Source organism: Perca fluviatilis, chromosome 6, assembly GCF_010015445.1.
Source record: "Perca fluviatilis chromosome 6, GENO_Pfluv_1.0, whole genome shotgun sequence".
NCBI classification, from domain to species: Eukaryota; Metazoa; Chordata; class Actinopteri; order Perciformes; family Percidae; genus Perca; species Perca fluviatilis.
Genome location: NC_053117.1, coordinates 929,273 through 952,087, shown reverse-complemented (window position 1 = coordinate 952,087; position 22,815 = coordinate 929,273). Strand labels below are relative to the sequence as shown.

The 22,815-nt window shown below is 40.6% G+C and overlaps 1 protein-coding gene across 1 annotated transcript in view; it reads left to right on the top strand.

Moving 5' to 3' along the window:
• The window catches only part of hmcn2 (hemicentin 2), a 54,323-nt gene extending 51,715 nt beyond the window's left edge, over positions 1–2,608 (top strand). The window contains exons 77-81 of the mRNA XM_039803283.1: positions 1,103–1,231; positions 1,322–1,615; positions 1,735–1,854; positions 1,939–2,065; positions 2,161–2,608. Of these exons, the coding sequence (XP_039659217.1) occupies positions 1,103–1,231; positions 1,322–1,615; positions 1,735–1,854; positions 1,939–2,065; positions 2,161–2,539 (1,049 nt within the window). The 3' untranslated portion in view covers positions 2,540–2,608. The remainder of the gene's footprint in view (positions 1–1,102; positions 1,232–1,321; positions 1,616–1,734; positions 1,855–1,938; positions 2,066–2,160) is intronic.
• The last annotated feature ends 20,207 nt before the right edge of the window (positions 2,609–22,815 follow it).

The following is a 22,815-nucleotide window of genomic DNA, read 5'->3' as shown; positions in this document are numbered from 1 at the left end:
AGCAAGTGCAAAAAGAGTAGCCCGTATTTTCTTTTTTTAACAGTAGTAGGTAAAAATAAGAATAAGCTCTTGTATAATATCCAAGCTCTTCTCCCTTTAATTTTTTTTTTTTTTACACATTTTACAAAGTCTACAGACTACCACATTGTTGTTGTTGTTGTTGTTGTTGGCATTAAGAATAAAATACTCCCACACTTTAGAAGACCGTGTGCGAGCCTTTTTTTCAACGTGTTGTTGAACTTGCGAGGTATCCATGCTTTCGCTGTTGCTGGAGGCAGCCATGTTATTTATTTGATTTCTACGCGTAGACAGTCAAAGACGCATCGACGCAAATTATTTGTGTCATTTACGTAATTGACGACGTCGACTATGTCGACGAATCGCCCCAGCCCTACTCTGCGCACGCGCGTGTCGGAGCTCCGCTCTCTGTCAACATTCAGAGAGGACCGATAAGCTTGCGCTTACGTGCTCTCAGGTACCAACATTTGGCACTGTTTGATTTTACGTGAACCAATACTCGGTAGTACCGTCGTGATTCGGTCGGTACCGGTAAAAGTACTGTAGATGACTAGAACACCTGCCATTTCACGGATTCATTTATCAATGGACGTTGACGTGACAGTTGGACAAATAACCTGGTTGTGTCTGCATTAGTATAACCAGTCGAATCCAACAGGACTGTACAGACCTCTACACTGCATTTTTTAACACCAGGTCAGATTTCACAGGATTGCTTTAGGGCACAAAACAGCAAGAGGTCGCTGCTCTTTAAAAGCTAAAGCGTTTAAAGAAATCTATTAATTGACACTCAAAGAAAACCTTTGACCGAAGAAACAAAGATCCTCTTTATAACAGAGTGCAACAAAGTTTATGAAAGTGTAGTCTTCGTTTTAAGAAACTGTAGAGTCCTAATAGCACCAACGGTGAGATAGAGGCTTCCAGTTTTTTCCACTATGGTCTAAATTATTGGAATTCTACTAAAAGGTAACACAGTTATATGTAGCATTTTAAAATGTGGATAAAGATCATCACAAGAGTTATAGGAGATGGAAATGTAATGCTGATGTTTGTGCTGATATATTGTTAACTGCATATTTTCCAGATGTTGACGAATGCCAGGATGGAAGTCACATGTGTCGCTACACTCAGATCTGTCAGAACACAATCGGAGGTTACGGTTGTGTGTGTCCCAGAGGTTACCGATCCCAGGGAGTAGGCCTGCCATGTCTGGGTACCACATCTGCTGTGTCTGTTTTACACTACAGCTCACCAATAACACTCACGCGTGAGAATTTACTTGAACCTTGTTCTACCTTTTCAGACATTGACGAGTGCCAGCAGACACCAAACCCTTGTGCCTACCAGTGCCGCAACGTGCCTGGCAGCTTTAGGTGCCTGTGCCCTCCTGGTACTGTGCTGCTTGGAGACGGGCGCTCCTGTGCGGGCCTGGAGAGAGGGCAGACCTTCACCAATGGCACCAGAGTCAGGGCAAGACTCCGCCCACAGCTGGTGTCGTCTCTCGGCCGGCCAATCCTCTCGCGATCTCCTGGAGTGACTCGCATCACCAGGCAGAGCTGTCCTGTGGGCTACGCCAACAGAGACGGCACGTGTGTTGGTGAGTGTGCATCGAAACCATCAAATACAGCATTCAAAACTATTCAAAAATATATACCTACATCACACCTGTCTGGTCGACTCTAGATTCTAACACTCTTCACGTTAATCTCTGTACAGATGTAGATGAGTGTCTGCTCAGGAAGCCATGTCAACACGAGTGCCGAAACACCATTGGCAGTTTCCAGTGCCTGTGTCCCCCTGGCTACCAGCTCTTACCCAACGGCAGGAGCTGTAAAGGTAAGAGTTTCATTAAACCGTAACCTCCTTCCTCCCTCCTCCCTTTTAAAATGATCACAGCTAATCCGCTTTCTCCACCTCTAGACATCGATGAATGCGTAGAACAAGGAATCCAATGCGGACACAATCAGATGTGTTTTAATACCCGAGGGGGATACCAGTGCATGGACACACCCTGCCCTGCGTCCTATCAGAGTGGACGAAGCCCCGGGTAAATCGCATGACTAAAAAAGTTTTGAAAAGTGTAATTGCAATAATTAGGCTGTAGATACTGACGCTTTCCTCTTTTGCGTTGGCCTTTTAAAGGACGTGCTACAGGCCCTGTTCTCTGGACTGTGCCACGGGAGGCTCTCCTCTGCTCCTGCAGTACAAGCTGCTCACTCTCCCCTCCGGCATTCCGGCTAATCACAATGTGGTACGACTGTCGGCTTTCTCAGAGTCGGGCATCCTGCAAGAGCGTACGTCTTTTACCGTCCTCGAACAGGAGTCAGTGTCAGGTGGGACGGGCCGGGCGTTTGGCATCAGAGACGAGGTGGGCCGGGGGATCATTTTCACCCTGCGGGCTCTCAACAGTCCGGGACTAGTGCGCCTCAAGGTGCAGGCCACCACCATCTCGCCGCAGGGCCGCATCACCTACCAGAGCATCTTCATCATCTACATCTCCATCTCAACGTACCCCTACTGAGCCTCTGTGCTCCTTTACAGATGACTCTGCCTCCCAGTGGCCTCTGGAGGCTCTTTACCCACAAGCCTCCCCACAGACCCTTTGCCTCGGACACATTAGGCCATGCAAAGAAGCTCTAACATACAGGAGAAGGTGGACATGGTTAGTTAGTGGAGCTCACGAAGGTGGATGGTGGAAAAAAGTTTTACAGTAAATGTTCATTAGGCTCTGTTGAATTAATGATAGAGCAGAACCTACGCTGTAGTAGAAATCTGAACTGATAAACATGCTGGATGAACAAAATAGTTTGTAATTTTGTTCATATTCACTATACGCCCTATTTGGGGAAATATCTTTCTAACCAATATCTGAAAATGCAGAATGCAAAAAAAAAAATGTAATGTCAACCAAGCACTGAAGTTATTTAGTATCCATCAGGAACTACCACTTTTTTATGTTCTGCAATCTATAATTTGTTTCCCCGCTTACTTTACAATGTTATCTAATTCTGGGACAGATTTATTCTTACACGAAAATACAAGCCCTTCAACAGTTAAGAAATTGTACACTTTTTTCCCCTACTACTTTAATTTATTGAAGTCATTTGAACGCATCACTGGTTTAAACAACCCCTAGTCCCAGAAGGTTTGAATTAATCAGGATCTACTAGCAATCGTGATGACAGACCTTTAATGGCACACTGTAGAATTGGCTTGTAGCTATCTAGCAAGCAACATTGTTTCATCTATTGTAGGTTTTTTTTTATACTCTTTTATACAAAAAAAATGTATCACGTGGATGAGGTTTAAAGGTGCTAATCTGAATATACTTGAGTGTTTAAAATACTCACCACAGAGTTGGACTGCACTTACTGTCTGCAGTGGTGGCATTAGCTACAAAATGACATGGCTTTCCTGCATTCATGACGCTATACACATTTTAATACTCAATTCAACATTACAAATAGTTGGCGTTGAGTAATCAAACGTGTGCCATCCATGAACAAATCTGAGAAGGGAGGTTATCTGAAAAGCCATAAAATGCTAACAGTTGCAGTAAAAATGTGTGCTCTACTCCTGCAGATTAAAGAAAGATTTCCCTGTTGCTGTAAATGAGTGTCAAATATTTGTAGAAATAAAATGGACAACACTTTTGTTATTGTCTACGTCAGAGATCTTCAACAGGGCGTCCGCAACCCCTAACACTTACAGCAGGGGGGGGCGGCCTAATTATTGATTTTTTTTTTTTTTTTTTTCTACGCATTAACATGAATCTGTATCCACAGATAGAGTTACTGTGAGCTTAAGGGTTCACTGTGCCTTCCTGCATGTTTAACATTGAAACATGATGTATAAATAATATATGAATATCCATCCATTCGGCCCAGTTTAATATGCAACTCAATTTCATACAATATACAGTATGCAGTAGGGGGTCCCTGCTCTGGCTCTCTTTCAGCTACGGGATCTTGGCCTAAAAACAACCCAACAACAACATAACATAGTCTCAGTCAGACTTGGTTATACCCCATTGTAAATCCTAGACTAGCATTTTACAAACCGCAATTTGCAGCTGACTAACAATATTGCTGTAAACATGTACTATTAACCAGAGAGGGAGAGCTTACACACAACCTACTCAGGAAAAGCCATTTGGCCACAACAGTAAGAATGACCAAAGCCTTCAGAAAACCTAAAATAATATCTTTCCTACTCTGTCATGACTCCTCTGAAAATGCAGTAAAGGGGACCATGGGGATTTATCTCTGACTGGAGTCTTTGAAGAAAAATATACAAAATGTTCAGTCTTTAAAAGGGTCAGTGTAACGCTTATCAGTTCAATTTTCTAAGCACAAATAGACATTTGGAAAAACAGAAAAATGGGTTCCAATATCCAATTTTTCATTTTTTTCCGCCTTGACAAATTAAAAAATTGGATCTTTAAAATGTTTTTCCAGTTTTCTGTTTTTATTTAGAGGATCAGAAATTTTGAAAATTACAAAATTATGTCTGGGCTCCAATTATTCAATACTGCCATGGTATTCTCTCCCTCAATCCGCCTAGCTACGCCCCACCCCCCCACTCAAAACCATCAGTTGCAAGCACCTCTGACCCCAAAGACTATCAGTTTTTTGTTTTTTTTTGGTCCATATGCAGTTAATGACCTGCATATTCCGCAAAGTAGAGGAAGAGAATACCATTGCAGTATTGAATAATTGGAGCTCAGACGCAATTTTGTAATTTTCTCAATTTTTGATCCTCTGAATAAAAAACAGAAAATTGGAAAAACAGGTTAAAGATCCAGTTTTTTTATTTGTCAAGGTGGAAAAAAATGTAAAATTGGATATTTGAATGCATTTTTCTGTTTTTCCAAATGTCCGTTTGTGCTTAGAAAATTGAACTGATATGCGTTACACTGACCGTTTAGCACCAAAGCCTAAATTAGCTTTGTATTTTTTTTTGGGAGGAGTGGGGTGTTTAAAGACAAATCTATGCAAAATTTTCTCACATTTCTATTATCTCACAAATGATTAGACTAGATTAGATTGGACTAACTTCTGATCTTATAATGTGTTTTAAATCAAGACTCTTTTACATTCATACATAGGAAGTGATCAATGCCTCAATACCTCAGCTGCTCAGTAGATGGAGCAGGTTTGTTCTCAAAATGTTGAAAGTGACTGTAAGATCAATAAGAACTGTTGGGCCCTCTGCACTCTGGCTGCATTGTTGCTCTCTTAGCTGTCATCACTGTCGTATGTGAGGCTACTGCTTGTAATAGCACGGAGCACGTTAATCTCTAACAGGAGGGAATTTCAACATTACCCCACTAATGGAAACCCTCGGAGTTACCGGACAAACTTGTTCGCCTATGTAAACACGGTTATGCGGGATGAGGTTATTTTTGACACCAGTGTCATGTAACTGACGAGCTTGGAGAGCTTGTACAATTTGGCATCTTTAATACAGAACACATGCTTTGCTTTTCATTTCCCTGAAATGACTATTAGAGCAGGTCATGGAAAGCTGACCTGAGCTGAGCTGAAGGGGGTGTGTTTGTTGATGGTTCAGTGTGTTTCTGTGTGTGTGTGTGTGTGTGTGTGTGTGTGTGTGCTTGTGTGTGTGTGCTTGTGTGGGCGGCGGTAGCCTCAAGTTGTTTAGATTTTTGCTGTTTCTATGATGTGGTCATTAGCTTAGCCTGGATGTTATAACAAGTGATTGTGAAAGAAATGTTTAAATACTGTGTGTAGCTTTTATACTTGCTCCTATTAAGCTACTACTTTAAGTAGTAGAACCTAGTTTTCAGTCGCTTTCCAAAAGTAAAAAAAAAAATGTCCATCATACAAAAATATCACGACAAAATTATTAGCAAGAAAAACATATATTAAGAATATAGATCTGTTTAAAGCAGATCAAATCACTGTTGCTGTCCAGCTGGGCCCTTAAATTCAATACGTGTTCCGTATTTTCCACGCAAGTAAACAGATTTCTAAGCCACTTCCTCATAAGTGTGTTTCTAAATAAAGAGCCATTAAACGTAATTCTTTTTGACAATGTTATACGTTAATTAAAACAATCTGTGCTACACATTTAACATCTCTGAACCATGGGCAATAACTAAAGCAGCAGCACCAATATAACTTTAACAGGTACGTGTAAATAGAACAAGCAGACGTTGCAAATAATTAGAAATAGCATTAAAAAGAAAAGAAAAAAGGACAAAAAAAAAAGATAGCATTACTTTCTTAGAAAAGCAGCGGGACTGCACAACAAACTGGAAGCTAGTCATTCATTAAGGTTTTCATAAAGCTTCACAAATCCCCTGGAACACATGTAAATAAGCCGAGAGGCAGACCGGAGGCCTTTTCCACTTTTCTATTAAACACAAGGTATTAGTGGAAATGAATGCTTAGGGCTGAGAGATGGCTACAAGTACCATCTCCCCTACTGCTTTACACAGTCAGGATGTCAGGAGAAATGGGGACTTACTGTGCTCCACTCACTAATGAGCACAACACTGCTGCTTATTAGTAGGTATAAGCGATGGAGCTCAGAGCATGACCATTACAGCATTACCAAATTAAACCTTTTCACAGAAGAACTGTTAAAGTTAAAGTCCTGTGAAACATTTCACTGTGTCCTATATTCTGTCTGAGATCTAATGCCCCCTGTCTTATTTTCCAAATCAGGAATTGTTTGACCCCCATAGTGTTTATTCAGAGCAACACAAACCTTAAAGCTGCACTTACTGATACTTTTTTTTTTACATGAGCAATCGGTCAAATGGCGATGTGTGAAACGAAAAGCGGTGGTGACAAATTATCACTCAAATCTGAAGTTGAACTCTTATGGGGCATATTAGCTAGAGTTGGCGCAGTATTGCATTTTCGCAGTGACAGCAATAACAAAATAAGCATTTTTGACAAGCATCGCTCACGTTTTAATCAAATGTTCTGTGTGTGAAGCGGTGATAAGTTTTACTCTGCGGTCACCTTGACACGATCATGTCACCGCTGTAACGCGGCAGCCGCGGCAGGCCTAATGTTAGCGCCTTTCACCGCATTGTTTTGGCAATTTACTGTTTTGGTTCGGTCTCTGCTCTCATTAGCATTGTATCCAGATGCAGGGAGCTGTTTTCAGCAACAACAAAAAAAAAGCTCTGATACGAAACATACTATACACTGCGTGTCCAGCACCGAACAGCACAGAGACAAAGAAAGTGACTAGCTGGTGAACATAAAGCATTTAGCTATTAAGGAGCCATGAATTTCCTTCTGGAATAAGTGAAAACCAAAACAACGGTAATAGGAAAGTAAATGTGTTGTAAATGAGTGTTGCGGTAGCCTAGAAATCTAGACGCACCCTAGCGGCAGCAAATGTAATTTGCAGCCAGGGTTAGTCTAGCAACTCTCCGTTGGCTTGCGAGCTGGAAAAACCAAACTCTGGCCGGGCCAATCACATCGTGTATAGAGTCGGTGGGCGGGCTTGTGGCTGCTGCTGCTGGCGAACAGCAGTCTTTCGAATTGGATTTGGCCGCGACTCCGGAAGACTTGGAGTTCAGCTTTTCTTTGAGAAAAGAACAAAGAACGGCACTGAAGTCATTCTTAAAAAAGGAAGATGTGTTCGGAGTTTTGCCGACCGGATGGCAAAAGTTTATTCTATCAACCAGATTGCAGATTCCAAGATATGCCAAGTTACAATTTAAACATGACAAAAAGTTTTTGTTCACCCAAGAAGTTTGATTCAATTTCTTAAATACATTTCTTTGACACTGCACAAATGGCTGTCACTTAAAAAGCCTGACAAGGTTTTTTTTTTGTTCATCTGGAATCCAAACTAGTAATGAGCATGAGTAATGCCCCAGCTTCAGACTGTCTGTAACTAAGTGTGGGGCGATTGAGTAATACTATGATGTGGTGACTGAGAACTAATGCTAAAAGTGTAGTGGAGGATGTGGAGAGTCTGTCAAGACTCCATCAGCTGCGGACAAAATAGTGAGTCCACGTGTGTTTGCATTATTGAGTTTGTCAGAGGTTTTACTTCATTGCCAGATGTAAAAAGAAATGTCTGCATCAAGTTTAGAAGTGGTTCTTTGAAAGTTTAAGTGAGCTTTAAGTACTTGTAAAACTGACTGTCCCATTAAGGAACAATCACAGGTCCAAGTCCTTCAACAGTCCTTTGTCTCCTCTGTGTGTGCTTGTGCATGCCTGAACCCTGCCTCCTTATTAACTCACACCGGCCGACGGTCGCCTAACGCCAAAAATGCTAATGTAATCAGCCTGCACACTGCAGCGACTTGTGTTTGAATGTAAAGATGTTGGCAACATGTTTTAAAACCATTATTAATAGAATTGCACTAGCACACACTTTGTCAACATAGCACTCGAGTTTTATAAAACTGAAGTACATTTTCCAGATGACATATTAAGTTTCTCGCTTCATGTGGTTGCAGTGCCAATAAACGTGATAATCAGCATACATATGCAGCATGTTCTTACCCAGAGCATTTACCTCTATGCCTTGCTGGAAATAACGTGTGCACAGATGAAAAGGATGCAATCGTAATATTTACTTGTCGCCATGGCAGCATTGAAATATACAATAAAAATAAAAAAGTAGGCCAGTGATAAAAAAAATAAATAAATAAAAACTTAAGTGTGGAATAATGCAGACATGGCACATAAACGATCATTTGAGGTGATATGTCTGTTATAAACCTGGGAGGTTATTGCTGATGCATGTGCACTGATTTTCACCTTTGTTTTTGTGTGTGTGTGTCTGTGTCTGTGTGTGTGTGTGTGTGTGTTGCAATATTGCATCTGTGTTGATACGCCTGTCTTCCCCCAAAGGAGAAATGTTGATCTTTGTTTTGATAGAGGCTGATAGATGTTTCAGAGTGTGCATGAGCTCATGGAGATATATGCATTACCAACATAAAATACTGCTTCAAAGAAGGACTGCCCTCAAAGCGATCGCCTCTCGCAGTGGGGCAATAAAAAAACACACACTGTGTGGTAAACTTCTTGACATCATTTTTTCAGCCAGCTTGACGATATTTCCTGCACACGTAAGGGAACAGCTTGCCAAGAACATCAATGAGCTTTTGGACCAGTGTTTACCTTTTACAGCCCTGTAGAGGACTTCATATGGCACATGTCTGTAGAATATGCAGCCAATGATATCATCGCTAACTGTTGCCGGGACAATCAAGCTCTGCCAACCACCCACAATGCTTCCTCGTTCTAATAAATGCCTTCAGGAAATGCCGGAAGACACCAGCCTGTTGATATCTGGGGTAACACTTGCATGTGTTCTAAACATGTTGGCTGTGACGGAGCTGTTGTGTGAGTGCATGCGTCTGCTACACTTTTAATGTGGGCAGACGCTGACTTCATCGCCACAACGCTTACCACAGTAGTTCCATCCATCCTGCTTCCCAATCCTCCAGCCAAGCCCTGCTTCCTGCCATTACTCCCTGGTGCTGCATATGGGGGGAAAAAGGGACTTGTTTCAAATCCTACCATTTTGTAGCTACGGATGGAAAGAGGTAAAAGGACTACCACATGCTGAAAAAGAGAGAGCCCGCACAGTTCTTTGGTTGCATTCCATACAAAGTCTCAAAGCTACTGTTTTGGGTTCGATTCTGCGGTTAATATCATTCACGTCAGCCCAGGCACGACTACAGACGCCAGATTTGCTTGTTCCTCACACACATTTCTCCCAAGAAAAGTTACTTTCCAGGCTCAAATGAAGAAAAACTATGATGTCTTTTACAAAAGTCAATCATAGCATACTGGAAGCAGTAGGTAAATGCAAACAAAGCATGCATAATTTGTTAATAAAACTGCAAACTGAAAAATACATTAGGACATGATGCTAAATAGAGCTAAAGCAGTTAAAGACTCTATAATCAATAATTGGTTCGTTCAACAGCAGCAGGCAGCTGTTTTCAGCAAAAAGGGTCTTAAAAAACCTACTGTATGCTACCTGCTCATTACCAAACTACACACACAGTGGAGCATTTAGCAGCTAAAGCGCCAGATGTATCCCATAGGAGGTGGTAGAGAACACCAAAGAGCTAAATGGAAAGTGAATATTCGGTCTGGCCAAAAAACACGGACCCAAATACTATTGCATCAGCAAATCTGCAACTTTCCCCTCCACGACCGTGCTGAACATTTGACTGAGCATGCACGTTTGCTGCCCCCTCAGGATGTTTTATGTCCGCTCCATTAGTGGGGTCAAAGCCTCCCATTTTCCAGAGCCACAGTTGTTCACTAATAACTCTGCTGAGATTTACTGCCCTGTTGGACAGGTAATTGTCAATCCTGCTCCAGTGATTACTCTCAGACACAACCCATGCTGTGTAGGATTGGTGGTAAAGAAGTACTTTCTCACGCCAAAGCTAGAGGGCCTTAGGCTATCTACAAAAATACCAATGTGGCAAATTACTATGCCGCAAGTTAAAATAATGTTTCATCTTAGGTTGCCTCTGTATATCATTTCCCCCCCTATCGAAACTATTTGGTGGGTTCTGTGTTGCAGAAATGTAATATCTAAGAATTAAGAATACAAATCAAGGATTACTAACGTTTTGTAAATACTATACAAATATATTTTGGATTCTCATATAAATTAGCATAGACCAAGTCTGTAAAACAGGGAAACAATGGTGGAAGCCATGCTCGAAACTTAAAAACAGGGACACCAAACCACACTTGTGTTTCCTGTTTTCAACCAGATGCCCCGCTAGTCCCTGTCTGTAATCACACGGTTGTAAAATGACTTTTTAAAGTTCAAGTTGTTCATTTTGAGTGTTTTTCAACAGCTGTTCTCCGATCTGCAGACATTTACGGGACTTGTGTTCCTCAACTTCAAGATATGACTTAATACACAAATACCTTTGGTACATCCAAACCAGCAAGTCACAACTGGCAGAGTGCAACACTCACGGTGCTTCATTCACATGCCTGGAATGGGATGAGATGGAAATATCATGGTCATAAATAGTTTTGCAACGCAGAGGTAAAATGGAAAGCCAAAAACAGCCCTGCAAGTGTGTTGATCCTCCCACACAGCGGCTATGGAGTAACTGTGAGGTCAGGACACTGAATGACCTGTATCGTAATGATTTGACTCTGTAGAGGAAAAAAACAAATCCACTCTCACCATTGGAATGCTACGTTTTAGACAATTTCAACAGCACTTTTAAATCATTTATGGCAGGTATTCTTATTTCCAAAAGAAACAACTGATAAAACATCTTGCAGTAATTGTAGCTGACCCAAGAACTCTTCAAGAACTCTACTTGAGCAGCAAAAGTTGTAGCTGTAACTGATTTCCTGCCTCTGATAAGAAGTCAGACACTACACAGATCATCAAACAAATCTGAGAAGTGAACATAGAGTTAATTGCAGGGTGACATCACTGAATACCCCCCTTATAATTGCAAACACAGGATTACCTCACAAGAATAGAATGGGTCTTTACAATGAAACTAAAATACTCCAATAAAGGCATGTTCTGCCACTTCTAAGAGTCAGTCAGTGCGGTATAGTTTTTAGCAGAAGACATTTGGTTTCCTAAAAGACACCATCCCACGCTACGAGCACTGTTTGTCTTGGCAGGACCTACGTTTTATCGCCAGTCCAAGATTTTCTGCTTTGACAGTTTATGAGTGTCTAGGATGTATTGGATCAGAGTTTTTCTTCCTGGAACTGAGCGAGCTGGTGGCTGACTTCCAGAGAGACCTGACCTCCAGCGGCGTGACCCCCCCAGGAAATGGGGTGGTACTGGAGGGGGCCGACAGCCATCCATCACAGCCAGAGCCCCGGGACACACGGTTGAGCACGACTAACAGTACTGACCATTTTACACATCTTGAAATCCAATCCACACTTATATTTAGCTTGTCCTCTCCACAATTTACAACACGGACGGGGCCAACAAAATGCCCCCGACTTTAGTATGAGACATTAAAGTGTGTTTGTGAAATACTACAGTCCATAGCAGCACACTGTAACTGCCTTGCCATTTCTTTGTTCTTGCTAATATCTCGTACTGGCACGCTTAGTGACCACAGAGATGAACCAACTAAAAAAAGAATAGATAAAAGAAAATAGAAGAAAGTCAGCTGTCGGTAATAAATCAAAACAAGTGGGTAATGATGTTGGAATTTTATACTTTAAAGAACCAGTTAATATAGCTCGTGCCTAGAACCTTTCATCAACTATCATATATCAAAGTCAGCTCACCAGTTGTAAGCACCAGAGCATCTATTGAAAACAGAGAAGCTCTCTGTTGGACAATGTAGTGTATGCATGCTTTTTTACAGCCAGACACAAAGCATTTACCCTCTTAACGCATATCAAGACTTTGCACAATCCCAGTATGACCACCCCTTTGCTCATTGATCAAACACTGAAGTGACTCACACCTCAACGATAATGGAACATTTGGCATGACTAGTGTTTGATCTACCAGACTGTTCATGTCTACTGATAAAATCAAATATTTGGTTCAGCAGCATTCCTCAAAAACAGCAACACAAATGAGCTGCAGTGTATGTTTAGGGCATACAGTCAATTACTGAGGGCAATATAGTGGTAGGTTTAGGGCGAGGCTACCGGCCACACTTGGCCCGTGTGCTCCCTTTGTTTTGACCCGCCATGGCATTTGACATGCTTAAGCTTATTTTCCTCTTATTTCGAAAATGCTGTAAAATCCTAACCGTAACGACTATGAAACGTCCATCCTGTACTGGTAAAAAGTACTTAATCTAAATTGTACGGCAATGTAAAGCACAGTGCTGTTAAACTTCCCTATTAAATTACACCCCTAAGTTTTATCTACGAAGAATTTCAAGAATTACGGAATTCTTCAACATCAACATTTATTTTTGGCCTGTGGCCTTCCATCCAGATACATTTTGGCCCTTTATATGAAAGAACTTGGGCACCTCCGGTTTAGGGAAACATGAAGCACTAGCACATTGAGAGTCTGTAAGCTTCATTCAGCCACCTGGCAGACACAGGCTGGAAGGAAAATGTAACGCCCTAAACTGCAAACCACCTCCTCCTTTGTAATAATACAAACTACATTGATAATGTGACGGCTCCTAGGCCTATTAAGTCCCTTTGGTTGCTGGGCTCTGGGGATTGGCTAATGAGGACTGATGATTGACACCTGGAGCAACTGATTGCTCACCTGTCTATAAGTAGGAGTGCTTGGCCAGTCATTCTCTCTCCCTCCTCCCGGCTGTTTGGTGTGTTTGGATTTTAGGTTTAGTTATTTTGCGTTGTAGCTTTGATACTTAATATCTACAGTACTTGGTATAATTAAATATGTATTATTCACCTTTAAGATATTTTTATGATTACATCTCACCACTCCAACAGCGCTAAGAAGTATTGCCACTTACAGAGCACTACAACAGAAAGCTGATTCATGAACATGCTTTTCCTTTTTACAGTAACTTGTATTTACTATTGGTGAATATATTGTGTCAGAAAAACTGTGAAGAATAACAAATGGCCTGATGAGAGTTATATTTAACTAATAACATCTCCTAGATTGGTTAGAAAATCCAGCTGCTGATGCTTTGTGGGGACATACTGTATATTTGTACTTGACGTCATAGAAAAAAGAATTCTGAAAATACATCCAAACCTGGAAACGTTTATGGAAATGATTTGCAAGTGGCTTAGCTAAAAATAACCGGATTAGGAAATCTTGACAAATTTAGGTACAAAAAGTAAAAAAAAAACAATGCCTGTTACGATTTCCTAAAGCCCAAGGTGACATCTTCAAAAGTCTTGGTTTGTCTGACCAACAGTCCAAAACCCAAAGATATTCAGTTTACAATTACACAAGATTACAGTTTTTCTCGATCGCTAAGACACATTTCTTGAAACGCTCACCCATTTTCTCAAAACTGTAAACACAAAACCAAATTCTTAAACCATATTCACAAAACACCTGACTCTGCTGGCAAAATCAAACAATGCTTCCAGATCATACACACAGCCGGTCGATAAGAAAACACTACAGAGCATTCATTAGACATTACCTCAAAAATTCAAAAACACCGTGTCCATGGCATGTAGTTACAGAATTTCTTTGTTTTATTTCATACAGTAAACACATTTTGCAATGAAAACAAAAAGTATATCACAACTTGTACAGTGAATATCTTGTACACCGCAAGTAGTGCAAGGACTACATTATTGAATGTCTGTATATTACTGTAGGCACTTGTAGAACAATACAGTAATCCAATTGCAAAAGGCCAAAGAACAAAGAACAAAGAAAACGAAATGGAAAGCACGACATTACACTAAAACATATTGTGAAACCGCTAGGGGTGCAAGATATATCGACTCAATATCGTTATTGCAATATCACGTTGCGCAATATTATATCGAAAGAATAAGTATGCAATATTTTGTGGAGCGCTGCGTCCCGTCCGTTGGCTGTGTGGCTTAGTTGTGTTTGATTTAGAGCCCGCTTGAAACGCTATAATGATCATCTTTTCATTGGCCAGTTACCGTGCCACTTGCACACGTTAGTGCACGGGTCCACTACGTGACAAACCCTATGGAGCGTACCACGTGTGTGCATATTTGGACAGAGTGACGGTGTAAGTGAAGAAATAGATAGAGACAACAAAACGGAACGAATCAGAGAAGCGAAAGAAAAGTTGTGTCCTGTTCTCTTTATTTATTTATTTTATACTGTCCAACCAGTAAAACATGTCCTGTTCTCTAGACATGGTCCTTATTCATTTATTCATGTTGGACCAGTCCAATATGACTGTCAGTTGAAATAAACCTTGGGTTTGTTATTAATCTATTTTGATGCGCTTTCCCGTAACTTTTGAAATTTACGTGTTTACAGTTTTTTCCAACTGCTTACACACTATTTTCAAAACTCTACACACAATTCCCAAAACTGCACACACGAAATGCAAAATGCCTCACATCTCCTTCAAAATGAAACACTGCATTCAAAATACCATAAACACATCTCAAAATGAAGCATTTGCATCAAATGGCAAACACTTTTTTCATAATAGTAAATGTTTGGATATACCATGTACATACTGTTGTTCTAAATGTAAAACTCTGACGGATTGTATGCAAAAAAAAATTCTGACTGATTTGTAATGCTGAAATAGTCATTAGATAGTTGCATGCAGTATGGACGCCACTGTAAAGCTACTCAAGATGGGCTTCTCTCATTGGTCAATCCGTGGTTGATCCCATGATGAATAAGGGTGGCTCTGATCTCATCAGAGATGGCTCTCCTTTCTCTTCTTCCCTCCTCCTCCTCCTCTTCCTCCTCCTCCTCCTCGTTGTTGTCCTCCTCCCCTTGCTCTCTGTCTATTGTTGGCATCCATTGTTCAAAACAAGTAATCTGACCTTTGACCTACAATATGTATAGGCCTATACTAAAGCAGTGATTGGTTAGTGTTCAGTTATGACATAATGTGTTTGCAAATGTGAGGAGTGTGTGTGTGCCCTGGTAAATAAGTGAAGCATTTTGATTGGTTGTGTTTAGAAAAAGAAAGCAAGTCACTTCCTGTTAGATTTTTGTGTCTTAGGTAGAGAATTGTGTGTAATGTTTTGAAAAAAAGTGTTTTATGCAATTGAAAACTGAGTGAAAGGCTGAGAAATAGTTTATGGTTTTGGAGATTTGCTGTGTAGTTTTGCACTTTGAGTGAGAGGTTTCAAAAACCGTGTGACATGAAAAGATTTTGTGTGTAAGCAGTTGGAAAAAACTGTAAAAATATCGAAATTAATATCGATATCGCAATATTCATAATCGATATCGCAATATCACATTTTGTCAATATCGTGCAACCCTAGAAACCGCAGAATCTGACCCTGTGCCACCTGTGCACTCTGAACTGGTTTATATTCTCTACGATTGGTACGATCACCTCAGTCAAAACATGTGTGAACAATTTTGTGTGTAAACGATGACAACTGTGTTGCCGTTGTGTTTAACTTTTGCTGCCTGTGTTAACCATTTTGCAAGACAAGTGCATTACAGTGTGAAATGTGTTTTAGCGAGTGAGAATGTGGTTAGAGTTGTGCAAGAAGAGTGACTGATTCGACAAATGGGTTTAGGCCACTGAGCATTTGGTTCAGAGAATGCGGTTTAGTGTCTTAGCAATTCAGGAAAACTGTAAATAAACCAGCAATAATTCAAATTTGAGAAGCGAGAACCATTGAATTTGGGGCATTTTTGCTTAGAAAGTCACTTAAACAATTAAGTGATTATCAAAATCATAGCTGATTCTTTTTTGGTATAAATATATCAATTATTTCACTAATCATTTCAGCTCTAGTGCACTCCACCGCAAACCTCACCTATGTACGTTCAGCCAGTTCAGTAAAAGCGGCCCACTCTTCTAATGAGGACACTTGTAGGGCCCCAGAGCAACACAGTTTACCATTTTACTCATTACTGAGAACAAAACTGACGTGTAAACTAAACATCACAGCCAAATTAGCCCAAAGCCAAACTGTTATATTTCACAAAGAATCATGAAAACTGTCCGACAAAGTTCTGTCAGTAAAACCTGATACAGAATAGTCAAGCCAAGGCTGACTGTACTATCCCCTACATGTCTATGACTCAATTTTACTACACTAATTGCTATTCACTTTTGCAATGAAGGCTTCCCTGAAGCTAGGTCTTTTACCGTCATTTACAGTTTTTTCCAACTGCTTACACACAAAATCTTTTCATGTCACACGATTTTTGAAACCTCTCACTCAAAGTGCAAAACTACACAGCAAATCTCCAAAACCATAAGCTATTTCTCAGCCTTTCACTCAGCTTTCAATTGCATAAAACACTTTTTTCAAAACATTAAACACAATTCTCTACCTAAGACACAAAAATCTAACAAGAAATGACTTGCTATCCATTTCTAAACACAACCAATCAAAATGCTACACTTATTTACCAGGGCACACACACACACTCCTCACATGTGCAAACACATTATGTCATAACTGAACACTAACCAATCATTGCTTTAGTATAGGCCTATACAGAGGCCAAAGGTCAGATTACCTGTTTGGAACAATGGATGCCAACAATAGACAGAGAGTAAGGGGAGTAGGAGGAAGAGACAGGGGATAACAACGAGGAGGAGGAGGAGGAGGGAAGAAGAGGAAGGAGAGCCATTTCTGATGAGATCAGGGAGAGAAGCCCATCTTGAGTAGCTTTACAGTGGCGTCCATACTGCATGCAACTATCTAATAACTATTTCAGCATTACAAATCAATCAGACTTTGTTGTGCACAAAGTGCATACAATTCTGCCCCCCCCCCACACACAAGCACGCACAAACACTCACAACACACACACACACACACACACACACACACTTTATTCTAAAAATGATACCTTTGGTTTACATATGTTTATACTTTTTTTTTCTTGTTTCATGCTACTGTATACAACACTGGGCTACTCTTACAAACGTAATGTTTTGCCCAATAAATATTTTCTGTTTTACTGTAACATTACATTGTTTTTTACAGTGCACTTTTCAACCACTTTCAGCAGACTACTTTCTCTCTAGAACATTGTAGATATAAACCTACGAGAGGCCAAAAGAGCTTTAGATTTAGAACAACAGAGTATGTACATGGTATATCCAAAAATTTACTATTATGAAAAAAGTGTTTGCCATTTGATGCAAATGCTTCATTTTGAGATGTGTTTATGGTATTTTGAATGCAGTGTTTCATTTTGAAGGAGATGTGAGGCATTTTGCATTTTGTGTGTGCAGTTTTGGGAATTGTGTGTAGAGTTTTGAAAAAAGGAGACATAGTTTTGAAAACGTGTGTAAGCAGTTGGAAAAAACTGTAATATTCACCGTGGGTGCTGACACAAGCCTCTGTTCTTTTACAAGCTCCTTGCTAGTTAGTACTGAGCATCAGATCCAGTAAGGCTGAAACTGAAGAAATCCAAGCTGCTTTTCTCTATGTTTATAGAAATGGAAAGTTTTAGGTCGGTGTAAGACTCAAAACAAACAGGTCAAGTACTCTGACCTGACTTTTACTTTACTCTCTGGGACATTCCTCCAAAATGACCTCATAGGGGGACAGCAGGCTTGGAAAGCAATAAAATCTGTCTCAGTGGAGATGGCTTTTCCATCAGCTCTCTGGCTTTCATTGTTCAGTGCTGTGGCTCAAACCTGCCGTCTGGGATCCCCTGTGGCAGCTTCAAGGATAGGGGGAATAGGTTGTAACAACTTATACTGCTCAGGTATAAACTCTCACATCTTAAACCTAAACTCTCCATTATAATCCCAAGGGCTAACTTTATAGCCATCAGTAGCTAAAAGTTTAGCAACTGCAGACTCAACAGTTTTGGTGCACAGGAAAGTGAGCTGGTCTGAAAACATTAAAAATAAAGCGAGAACTAAAATCCCCATTGCACAGAACAACATTTCTGGGATCAGCCTTTTATAATTTTAAAAACTTTACACTTCTTTGAGCATTTTTAAGCATTTTTCATACTTTCTTTGACAAAAAGAATTTCTATATATCATTGCAACCGACTGCAAGGGTAGCCACAAAGCATGGAGCACAACTTGTGGAACCCTACTTGTATAGAGAACACTGTCCTTCACTTACCTTTACTGACTTAAATTGACATTCAATCTTTTTTATGAATAAATTTAATTTAGACACTGTCACTCGTAAATCGAAAGATAGATTTAATTATGTTTTTTTAACAAAACATGTAGTGTTAGGGAACAGTAGTTTCTTTTCCACCACGAGCACTGTTTTTCTTCTGCCCCGAGTGGGTCCACAAAGCTTCCTTACCAAGATTTGCTTTGCTTTGCGCTGGTGGTGTCAGCACATGGTAGTTTGCTCGTGGAGGAAGAAGAGGTGCATGCAAAATATAAAGGAAACATTCAACTACAGGGATGGAATTACAGAATAATTTGGATGAACAGCAGTTCAAACAGTTCTCCCTCAGCTACAGACTCCAACTCAACATGCTGAACTGGTTAAACAGCCACTGACGCTGGCCATCTAAAGCCAACGGTGCTGCACACACTGGAAAAACTACAAGTGATGGTTAGCATACCTAGGCCTCACTGTCAGCTTGGTGAGCCTGGGTCCTTACCATAAAGGAAGAAAAAAACAGAAAACTATGTTTAAGAATGTTTAGTAAAATCAGGTTACCGCAGAAAGCTGGCAATAGCACGTTATTTAAGGGCCTTTAAATACACCGACAGCGGTTTTGTGAGGCAGCTATAATACATACAGTGGATAATAATTCATTTGTCAATGGGGATATTCAGTCAGAGTAGGACCTTGCTGTAAAGTTTAATGTCCAACATTACCTGTGTTATATATAGACATAAGCAGAGAGGATGCAGACTTTGGAATTCATCCAGAGTCAGTAAATTAGCAAAACTAGCCCTAAGCCTAATCGCACTGATGATGAACATTCAAGGTTATATGTTGACACAACACTCACACTGCGAACACACAGAGTTTACATCATCTGGGAACGTTGTCTGGACAGACTAGTGTAATAATGTCTGTCTGGGGCTCTGGTCTTTTAATGGCAATGCTTCGCCTGGCCAGTGGAAATAGCTGACTTTAAATATTGGCATAAAGTACATGGAAGCTATGACCGACAAACATTAGGCAACTGGGGTTCTTCTTTTTCAATTGAAGGTATTTAGACGGAGAGGTAACATAATACAAGCATAATTCTCAGCATTTAAAATAATCTTAAAGGCAACAGCTCACCAGCTTATTTTTCTGTAATGGAGTAACCCAGTAATAATATGCGGTGATCTTCTTATCTACAAATAGGGCTGTAATCAAGTATGCCATCTACCATAAACAGCGGTGAAAATGAGAGCTTAGGGTTGATTAACTGTCTGACTAGAGCAGTGCGCTATACCTGTGCAGAACAATAAAGCTTTTGAGTGAATACTAAGCAAACTGCTACCTTTATTATCCAGGCAGGGGTACAAGAACAGGGCTCTTGGAACAGAAACCTGCCGCATTGCTCTGGAGAAACAGCTAATGTTATAAAGTTTTACTCATTAGACAATTCAATTGACAGGCACCCAATTGTTCCAAAGATAAACTGGCTTACAGTTTTGGGAAGGGAATCTAATAAAACATTTAATTTGATTGCTGTTGCCGGATGAATGTAACTTTTAAATAGTTTCACATTTTATGTCCCTACATCAAGTCCACTGCAATGACATGTGACATTTCCAACGATCTGTCAAATGGACAATAATTATGACTGTGTGCTCTGCCGCTTGGAGGAAATTAAACACTTGGCACTATAAAGTGTGCATTGTACATATTCATCAGCAGGGAGCCAGTGGCACAGGGGTAGCATTTCAACAGTGAACAGTGACCCCAGTTTCACATTATGTCTCACTCTGATGAACGTGCATTGGCCTGGGGCTGCCACAGGGAGGGTGGGGGACAATCAGTATAGGTTTCCCAGGCCTTAAGTTCAAGTGGGGCCCAATGATCAATTACTAGTGTAGAAAATTACAGAAATGACACAAAACTTTGTCCATGCGTCATGTCTGTGCAGTTCGAATGCTCTAACCAAAACAAAATCTGAGGATCATGTCTTTCATAGCTACAGCCGAAGAAGCGGAAGAACTAAAAGACTGAGCTTACATGTTCAGAAAACGTTTCCAAGGTAAGTTTCCAAACTAAACACACAAAGATTGCTGGTGTCCATGGAAGGAGCGCAGGACTGGTTGTCTGTTGTAGTCTGACCGTACAGTACAAAGAGCTAACCGACACCCGGCCAAATCATGAGCTCAACACTGGCCTCTGAAAGCAGCCAGCGCTCAGAGGATACTAAGTGTATACATATGTTTGTTGAGAAGTGTGGGGTTATTAAGCTTGTCTCGTTTTCTGATGTGGTTCAGGAAATGGCTCACTACTCAAATTAAGCCATATTTAGGTTATAGCAGTAAACATTTTGTAGCCACATTTCTCCACGTTATAAGACTCAAGGTATAAGACCTTTATAAAGGGTCCGGAGCATGCAATCACTACTAGCTATAAAACTTTCACATTACGTCACTACAAGCTGTTGAATCTAATAAACTAAAGGAGGATGTCCCTCCCTCAATAGCTCATTTCTGACAGCTTCATGATGTGAAACTATTATTTAAGTCTCAAACTGAAATCGGTTCTCTTAACAACAGACCTAAAAAATGGAAACAATGGCCTAGTTTGGCAGCTGAACCCAGGCACAACACGATTCGCAACACATTATCTCATGTGCAGTGGAAAAAGCAATTCCTGTTCTGTGGTTCCTCTGGTTTTCTCCTGTGAAATTGGGGTCTTTGGAGTGAGGGCAAGGAGCATGCTTTAATCTGGAAAATATTACTGGGGGTGGAAGAACATGGGAAACAATAACACTAGGAGGATTCCTCTTCCATCCTCTGGGCTCTGTGATTTGAAGATATGCTTTAGTCTGCAATTTTAGCAAACCACAACAACCCGCTTGGCCCCAGTCCTCTGCTACTCTTTTTCCACCTTCCTTTAAAGTGGGCTTTTGTCTTGGCCTGTCTATGAAGTAGAATGGCTGGAGAGCAGCTCAGGAAGAGAAGAAATCTCTCAGGTGACAGTTTGGGTAGTAAGTCTGCACTAGGGGTGCAAGATATATCGACTCAATGTCGTTATCGCAATATATCAAAAGTGTGCAATATTTTGTTTATTTTGTGGAGCGCTGCGTCCTGTCCGTTGGCTGTCTGGCTTTGTTATAGGGGTGCACGATTTCACGAAATGTCACGATTCGATATCGATTTGAATGCGGGGATTACAAAATCATGAAAGCCCCGCATATTTTGCGCGGAAATCGGCAATTTATGCGGCGAAAGTACGGCGTATTTGAAAAAATGCGGCCCCCGCATAAATATGCGGACTTTGGCTGATTATGCATTGAATTATGCGATCGCATAATCACATTTTTCTGGAGGGACTGAGAAATAGATAGAGACAACTAAACGGAACGAATCAGAGAAGCAAAAGAAAAGTTGTGTCCTGTTCTCTTTATTTATTTATTTTATACTGTCCAACCAGTAAAACATGTCCTGTTCTCTAGACATGGTCCTTATTCATTTATTCATGTTGGACCAGTCCAATATGACTGTCAGTTGAAATAAACTTGTTTAATTTGTTATGAATGTATTTTGATTTTTCCCGTAACTTTTGTAATTTTACATATGTTTAAAAATATCAAAATTAATATCTATATCTCAATATTCATAATCGATATCGCAATATCACATTTTGTCAATATCATGCAACCCTAGTCTGCACTACAATAAGTTGGCCTCGATCCAGATCATTTAAAAGATGTACATTGAGGGCGCCCAGGTAGATCAGGTGGTAGAACGGGCGCCCACGTATAGAGGTTTACTCTGCGATGCAGCGGGCCCAGGTTCGATTCTGACCTGTGGCCCTTAAGTGCGTGTCATTCCCCCCTCTCTCCCCTTTCATGTCTTCAGCTGTTCTGTTTTTTTTAAAGAGCTTTCAGGTGACTCTACCATCCTCCTGCCAGAGTCGTAATAAATGACACTAGTGTGTAATGAGGTCTCGCTGCTCTGCATGGAAGCCTTCCCGTGTTCAGTCAAAGACTTCCTCTTCACACATGGAGAAGTAATCAAAACATGGAGGCAAATAGAGCAAGTAGGTCTTCCTTCAAAGCAGAATGACTCACTTCTGTTTTTGACATCAAGACAGTCAAAGCCTTCCGGCAACT